At 37.6% G+C, this 8,743-nt stretch overlaps 1 protein-coding gene across 7 annotated transcripts in view; it reads left to right on the top strand.

The window, feature by feature from the left end:
* ppp6r3 (protein phosphatase 6, regulatory subunit 3) overlaps positions 1-8,743 on the top strand; it is a 50,263-nt gene that overhangs the window by 4,719 nt on the left and 36,801 nt on the right. For all 7 annotated transcript variants that reach the window (XM_017433915.3, XM_025010034.2, XM_017433920.3 and 4 more), the window contains exons 3-7: positions 4,328-4,561; positions 6,027-6,213; positions 6,369-6,506; positions 7,901-7,966; positions 8,193-8,305. In XM_017433915.3, the coding sequence (XP_017289404.1) occupies positions 4,335-4,561; positions 6,027-6,213; positions 6,369-6,506; positions 7,901-7,966; positions 8,193-8,305 (731 nt within the window). In that variant the 5' untranslated portion in view covers positions 4,328-4,334. The remainder of the gene's footprint in view (positions 1-4,327; positions 4,562-6,026; positions 6,214-6,368; positions 6,507-7,900; positions 7,967-8,192; positions 8,306-8,743) is intronic.

Here is an 8,743-nt window from a genome sequence, read left to right as displayed (position 1 = left end):
GTCTAGACCCCTCAGATCTTCTGGTTCTGGACTGCTCTGCATCCCCAGAACCAAACGAGGAGAAGCAGCATTCAGTTTCTATGCACCACAAATTTGGAACAAACTTCCAGAAAACTGTAAAACAGCTGAAACACTGGGTGCCTTTAAATCTCAACTTAAAACCCACCTGTTTAGAATTGTTTATGGCTAAATTAGGGTTAGAGTGCGGGTTTTTGATGTCTTCAATGTTTTTTTCTTTCTTACTGTTTATTCATTGTCACATGCTGTTTTTATTTTATTTTTTAATTATGTAAAGCACCTTGAAATGCCTTGCTGCTGAAATGTGCTATACAAATAAAATTTGATTGAATGCTTGGCGGCCCGCCAGGCTTATAATACACTGGGGGAAACCCTGCTTTATTAAGGAGCTTAAAAATATGCCTGTAAGTCATTCATAAACAGGACTTTCCAGTGTTTTTCTAAAATTAAGTTCCTCATGTTGGTTTCATATGAGCGCACAGAAACAGTCTTTATTTTTGTAAAATTCATAAATGAACATAAACATCACATAATTTCATAGTTGGTACATAAAATACAATACTATTGTATTAATTGTTTTTATAGCAGAATATCCTACTCTGCACATACAGTTGCAAAATATTTAACAAGCACACTCTTCTGATGAAATGTTTTTATTTGAGTTAGCTGAAATGATAAGCCAACGTTAGCTTTGTAGCGTTGATCTGACTGACTGTTCAAGTCGTCAGACTTTAAGTGGTGACAATACTTTGCCAAAAACTTGTTTGTAGAGATAGTTTAGATATTCTTTTATACTTTTTGTGTTTATTGTTAAATGCAATAAAAACCTTTTAAATTGTTAAGAAAAATCCAGATTTTTTAGATTAAATCCACACATTAACAAATTCTGTGATAGTCCACATAAATTCCATTTTTATTGTCTAATTCTACCATTTCATCCACCGGAAATTAAATTGTTTTCTCCAGAAAATCTTGACCAGCCACTATTTTCGTATTTCAAACACACTTGTCTAACGTTTGTCCTGGTTACAAACAGTTGACAATAGAGTCAAATAAAAATCGTTTTAATATAAAATCTCATGGGTTTATATTCTTAAATCTGTAAAAACAAATGTACTGTAAAAGAAAGCAGCAATATCGCATGGCACCATTTATCCTCACCTTAACAATGATGCGCTGTAAGGGGTTCTTTTTAAGTCATAATCCTAACATCAGATTTGAACAGTTTATACTAACCCCGCATGCACAAAGTCTTTTTTTTCAGTTTGTGGCTTCATTGTGCCAATTTAGGTCTGACAAGGTTTTTTCCCCCTGTTCCTTCCACCCCTGCATGAAATCAGGCCGCCTGGGTCTTTAATCACAGTAAATTGCGTCTTACAGTCAGCGGTGGAGGCTGAAGAAGTGAGGACAAGGTCCACCAAGCTGAGCACATCAGAAGACTGGTGTTGTGCTCCTAGTCTGGAATAAGATCGGCTATCCCTCCTGAGGACTGAAAGATTTGATTGAAATATCTTAGTTTATCTGCTTCTGCCTTTCCATTACTTTGGAGAAAAATACACAGATATTGTCAAATGTTTAGTTACAGTATGAATCTGCAAATTCATAGCTGTGTTTATTCCCTTTTTTTCAGTTATTTTACACTGAAAGACAAAAAATAGATTTAGCCTCCATTTGGTAGCTAAACTTTAATAACACACTTTAATTACTCCCGATTTAGTTGTGTTCATTCATCCATTTTCTTTTACCTGCTTCCCCTTCTCTGGTCATTGGCAGCTGATGCCTGTCTACAGCAGTCACTGTGTGAGATGAGGGGGGCACCCTGGACAGGTCACAAGTCCGTGACTGGGACACACAGATAAACAAGACAAAAAACAATCATACCTACACCTAAGGACAGTTTAGAGTTATTAATGAACCTAACATGCATGTTTTTGGTCTGTGGGAGGGAAGCGGGGTACCTGGACAATGTGAATGGTTGTTTGTTTCATTTGTCTCTGTATCCCTGTGATGGATTGAAGACCTGTTTAGGATAGGGCTGGGCAATATACACCAAAAAATTATCTCAATGTCTTTTAGCTAAATGGCGATGTATGATATATCTCATAGGGCTGTGTAGTTTTATTGATTCTATGATATTTATCAATATTTTTTTCCTCAGAATGTATCGATTTTTCATATGCAAGTATTGATACATTAAATCCTGCTCAAATCTGTCCTGTTCCAACTGTCACTCTTCTCACTGCCCATTCCCCCCTCCTTTTGCTTTGCATGGAGGGCGATTAGGTCATGCAGCCACTAGTGTCGCTGTAGAGCATTTCTACCCGCCTATATACTTGATTTACACAGAAGAAATGCAAGTGAGGAGATTCAATGTAATGGCGATGAACATCACTCCAGCACCTTCTTGCTTAAAAGCAGATGTGTGGGAACACTTTGGCTTCAAAAAGAAGAAGGAAAGCGACTTTCTGGATAAAACTCTGCTGGTCTGCAAGTTGTGTCACACAAAAGTTAAATACTCGGGAAATACCACCAACCTGCGAGCCCACCTGAAACGTCACCACCCCGACAAGATAACGCTAGCCGTGACCCAAAACAAACCATGCTAGACGGCGATGGTGGGTGTTTCCGTGAGTTACCATCTACTTCGCCAATGTCACCAAAGATTACCGAGATGATTGCCTACTTTATTTGTCAGGATTTTAGACCCTACTTGGTGGTTGAAAACACAGGCTTCAGGCGCATGGTGAACGCGATAGAGCTCCGCTATAAGATCCCGACCCATGAACACCTCACCAAAGTGTGCGTTCTCAGGCAGTATGCCCAGACAAAGGCACACATCAAAGCCTTCATTGCCAACGCAGAGAGGGTTGCCCTGACATGCGACGGGTGGACCTTGTGAACAACAGAAGCCTGTGATCATCACGGCTCACTTTATCAATGAGGAATGTTAAATGTCAAGGTCAAAAAAGCTGTCAATGAAACTGTTCAGAACAGGGTACTTGCTGCACTTCATTTACTTTACAAAGGCTTGTAAGCTACAGTTTGCACTGTTTCAATTAAAAGAAACAAATTTTCTTACCGCATCTTCGATTCATTTTGTCCAGATGTAGACTAAGTCTCTGTCCAATCAGAGCCAGGTATTGTGTAGTTGGTACTTTTAATCAGTTTCAGTTCAGTTAATTCAATCCAAGTCTATGGAACAGTCGTAAAATATCATCAAAATCACTCTGTACCTCTAAAATCTTTCAGAAAATCTTAAAAATGTCTTGAATCGTATTGTTTGCTGAATATTATGATATATGTCGTATCGTGAGCAGAATATTGTGTATCGTATCATAGTGTATTGCTACAGCCCTAATATCTCAATATATTATTTATTATTTACCATTATGCCTGGCATATTTTCTTCTTATTTCAAATCAGCTGGTTCAGCATTGCACTCACCAATGACCAGATGAAGTCTAAGAGCAATACACTGCATCTTGAGCCTTTTGCTCTATAGCTTTTTCAGTTCCCAATCTTCAATATGACGAGCGGGTATACAGTATACATTATTGGCAGTACTTCTCTCACAAAGTAATTTGACTAGGTAGTCTGTAACTTCGGTCAAAGATTCTTATCAGCTGTATACTATCTTCAGTCGCGTGTTTATCTGCCTACTTACTGTCACTGTCTGCTCTGCAAGACTTTCCAGGTGAAGCGTGGGGTGGGGGAGGGGTGGGTTGTATTCAGAGAGGGGGAGACGGAGGGGTAGCGTGATGTAGAGAAATGGAGGAAGAAAAAAAAGACAAACTGGTGGCTCTAAAAATATATTTATATTATATTATATTAATATATTTATAAAACAGCATAGACTATAAACAATATTGTCTCACTCTATATCTTGTATGAAATTATATCTGTTACTTAAACACTCAATATAACACCCATCTTTAGTCCAGGGTGTAATCCGTCGTTCACACACTGACTGCAGGAAATGGACTAGAAAGGAAAAAGCAGGTAAAAACGGCTGGATGGATGGATGAATGAATGAATAAATGAATGGTTTAGTCCTACTGATAATGACATTTGCAGCAGCTCGGGCACGTTGCCGCCCCCAATTGGTCAGTTGTCAAATTTAATGCTGTTTCAGCTCACTGCAAACCTGTCACGGTGGCTTTTAGGTTGATCAAATTTACCCACCACTTCATAAGTTCACCCACACTGGCCAGTGGTGGGTGCTATTTTTCATCCCTGCATAAAGCTCTAATGGTATAAAATGTACAGTGTCTACTTTAAGTCTGTCTTCCCCTTTGGTGTTTTGTTTTAGAACCAACATGTTTTGGAAATTTGACCTCCATACCACGTCCCACATCGACACACTTCTAGAGAAAGAAGATGTGACTCTCACAGAGGTAATGGATGAGGACGACGTCTTGCAGGAGTGCAAGGCTCAGAACCACAAGCTGGTTGACTTTCTGTTGAGACCACAGTGCATGGAGGACCTGGTTACCTTCATCACACAGGAGCCCAGTGCTGATGTTGAGGAGAAGGTCAAATACAAGTAAGAGAAAATTATATTAAAAAGGAATGAAAGAAAACATCTGATGTGCATTTTTACAGTTTCAAAAGCTTCTGTGTGAATAGCTGATTGTTGATTCTATTTACTGTAATCTGTGCAGCTGTAGATCAGAGCATCACATCTGGGTCCTTAACCTTTCTGCAACACCCTTGTCCCTTTTTGAAAAACAGCACCTCAGCAACTTCTGGGGTGTTTATTAATATAACTGTTAATTACTGAAAAAAAATTCTATATGGTTTTAAAAGAAATTATCTGCTTCTATTTACAGTGGAAATACCCACCTGTAATAAAAAAAGAACTCAAGTTTTGCATATTTCTTCTATTTTTAAAAAAATTGTCATTTAAAAAACAATCAAATATGGCTACTTTGTAAAGTAAAGAGGCTGCTCCACCAGCCTATGGTTATTCAAAAATAGAGTTAAAAATACTGTGCAATCACTTTTAGAACTATGAAAATAAAGTCCAGTCTCTGGTAGGGCTGGAAGATATGTAGAAGATAAATATCACCATTATTTGGACCTTTATTGCAATATATCACAATATTTTAACAACGTAAAACCCTGGGGTTTAGAGAGTGAGAGGGGCGTAAGTGATACATTAATGAGGCCTGGAAAAAGCTAGACTTCTAGCTGCATCCAATTCACAAAAAAATTACACTCAATTTTCGCATGAGGGAAACTGAATATTTTGAATACACTCTCTCGTCTAGCCCTAATCTGTACACAGAAGCCCAACAAATATAAATTTAAAGGAGCTCAATATTATCACAGTATTGTCTGCTACGACTCAATTTTCACTGTATTAGCTTGAAAAAGAAAAATAATACAGTTTTAATCAGACAATTAACAGGCATTTGGCAGAAATAATAAGTGTCTATTAGTGAGGGCTGATGTCAGTGTCTTAATGTTCTAACTTAACTGATGCTGAATTTAAATGTGAAATTTTCTTTAAAAAAAAACTCAAGAATCACTTTGTTCAACTAATATATGCTAACCGGCAGCATTGAAATATTTTTAGCCACTAGCAGAAGTGTTTAGGTTTTTTGTTTTAGACAACTAAAAACAAGGTCTTGTTAAAAACATATGTGAATATGTGTGTTTATTTTATTTTGTACTTGTAAAAAGTTCACAAACACGAAAGAACAACAAAATGTTCTGTGTGCTTATATATATATATATTTTTAACTCCGGCCCACTGAGATTTAGAACAACTCTGACTTTGTGGAAAACATTTGAATCGTGAGCTTTAAGAAGACTCCTAAATCCTATTATCTCTGCATTTGTCTCTTAGTTAGGTTTGATCATGTAATTTACAGCTTTGGTTAATTTTCTGTAGTAAAACATTGCTGCTGGAATGTTTAATCATAAATAAATAAATGAATAAAGCATCGGCAGTACACCACAGTATTTTATTTGTTGAGACTAAAGGCAGCTTTTCTTTCTTGAAGGTATCCCAACATATCATGCGAGCTGCTAACATCAGATGTGAGCCAGATTAATGACAGACTGGGAGAAGACGAGAATTTGCTAACGAAACTCTATGGTTTCCTCAAGAACAATCCACCTCTTAATCCACTCCTAGCCAGCTTTTTCTCCAAAGTCCTGTCAATTCTTATAGGACGCAAGCCTGAACAGGTGAGTTTGTTAAGAGTTATATGACGATTATTGCAGAAACATCAAAATGTCATTGTTGCTGTTAGTAAACTTCTCTAAATGTATTCTTTTGACTTTTTCCTGTTTAACAGAATGTTTGTTCAGATTTTTAATGTGAATATTATTTGTTTTAATAGATAGTGAATTTCCTGAGGAAGAGGGAGGACTTTGTAGACTTGATGATCAAACACATTGGGACATCTGCCATCATGGACCTGCTGCTTAGAATGCTCACGTGCATTGAACCACAGCAGCTGCGACAGGACGTTTTAAATGTGAGTAACAGCACTGCACTTCTTCAGCCTTACTGAAAATAATGTCCCCAATGAGTTAGGCCAGTGGTTCTCAAACTTTTTATAATGAGTACCACCTCAGAAAGTGCAGAGGTCTCTAAGGGTGCATTCACACCAGCCCTGTTTAGCCCACTTTAATCGAACTCTTGTTCGGTTGCCTAGAAAGTCTGGTTCATTTGGGGAGGTGTGAATGCGCAATCGAACTCTGATGCAGACCAAAAAAGCGAACTCTGGTCCGCCTAAAAACCTAGGTCTTGGTTCAGTTGAAGGTTCAGGTTGCTCAAAGGGTTTGGCTCAATTGACTCAGTGCAGTATGAATGTGAACTGCAGCAACTGAAAATGGAACAAATGTTGCTATTTTGGTCCCTAATCGAACCGAGTCTACCGGACTAACAGGTGTGAATATATCCCAAGTACCACCATTATGACATGAAAAAACAGTAGTACAGCTTACAAGCTTGTGCTAATATCAAACTTCAAGATGCTTTGATGGCTAAATAGAATAATTAATTTGATAAAAATTCTTAAACTTCACATTTTACCTCATGGGTTAAACAGGAGATGGTATCTTGGTTAACATGCACCAGCTTGTGCTTTGCTTTTGACTCCCTGTTCCAAATTGTTTCAGACATTCATTCAAGGAAACCTTTGAGATACAAAAACACACCTAATCCTTGTTTGAAATGTGGCGTTTAAGATGTGATGGTTTAATTCATTCATTGCTGAAAATGGCACCACTTGGCTCTTCCTTGCTGCTGAAGTGGCTGATTACGCATTAGTTAACCATTGTTCAAGCCGGTTTCCACAGGGGTTCTCATGTTTGAGGGAACAGCTTCTGAATTTAAACAGAGCGGTTTGGACACCTTGTCAGTGATGAACCCAGGGTCATCAGGTGTTTGGGATCTTTCATCATCATAAACCATCACCTGGGTGACCCAATCTGGGATGATAAATTCCTGGATTGTGTTCAAGTGACGCATTAGACCATGAATCGCCCCTCTTGCTCTGCAACCATTGAGTTCTTTTCAGCAGGTTCACTCATTTGTTGCAACTTTTCTTTTGAGCAGCCTTCTCATTTCCAGCAACCTGAGTTCATGGTGCATGGTGTCATGATTAGCTATCCTCCAGAAACCTCTTGCAATTCTAGGGACATTCCACGGATCATGACAAGCACATGAAAACAGTATCATGGCAGTAGTGATGTGCTGAAGTTATTTTCCTGCACAGAGCTTCATCCTAACGCAGTCTGAGATTTTCATGTCAGGACGAGGTCCAGAAGGGGGTTTGATTGTGGGTGCATGTGATTAAAAATTTATGATCTTTTATTTTTCTCCTAATAATAAATTATTAATATTTCTGTTTTTTTTTTTTTCAAGTGGCTGAATGAGGAGAAGGTTATTCAGAGACTAGTAGACATGGTGCAGCCTTCTCAAAACGAAGATGTGAGTTTTCCACATGCTTATACGTTAATGTTATTATTTTTACTTAGCCTATAACGTATTTTTCCTTCAAAACAACAAAAAAAAAAACTTAACCATATGGGCACATTCTGTTTTATGAAACACAATATTTTTTTTAAAGATGACTGTATTTAAAGTGTGTTAAAGTATTTAGGTTTGAGACTGTTGTGTGAAAATCTTTTTGCTTTTTTCTTCGTTTTTGACACAGAGACACTCAAATGCCTCTCAGTCCTTATGTGAGATCATCAGACTGAGCAGAGACCAGATGTTTCAGGTCCAAGGCTACTCAGAGCCTGACCCTCTGCTGGCCACACTTGAGAAGTATGCTTAATTTTTTAGTTTAATCTATGTCTATCTTTTCTAGTAACTTGTGTGTTTGATGCTCACATAAATATTTATTTCTTGTCTTCTCTCGACTCATGAAAAGATTAAGCTTTCTTAGTTTTCCAGAATCTTAAAACCAATCCTACAGCCTACAGTTCAGAGGACCAATCTGAACTGTTGTGCATCCTTTACAGTCCTGCTATCGTAGAATATCTTTAAAGCTAATTTACAATATAAGCAATGAACTTACAAAGCTACTGAGATACAAACACAAAACAACACAACTAAGTACAGGTGCTGGTCATAAAATTAGAATATCATGAAAAAGTAGATTGATTTCAGTAATTCCATTTAAAAAGTGAAACTTGTATATTATATTCATACATTACATACAAACTCATATATTTCAAATGTTTATTTCGTTTAATTTTGATG

The sequence above is a fragment of the Kryptolebias marmoratus genome, linkage group LG11 (assembly GCF_001649575.2).
Source record: "Kryptolebias marmoratus isolate JLee-2015 linkage group LG11, ASM164957v2, whole genome shotgun sequence".
In the NCBI taxonomy this organism is placed as follows: Eukaryota; Metazoa; Chordata; class Actinopteri; order Cyprinodontiformes; family Rivulidae; genus Kryptolebias; species Kryptolebias marmoratus.
This window is presented reverse-complemented; position numbering and strand designations above follow the sequence as displayed.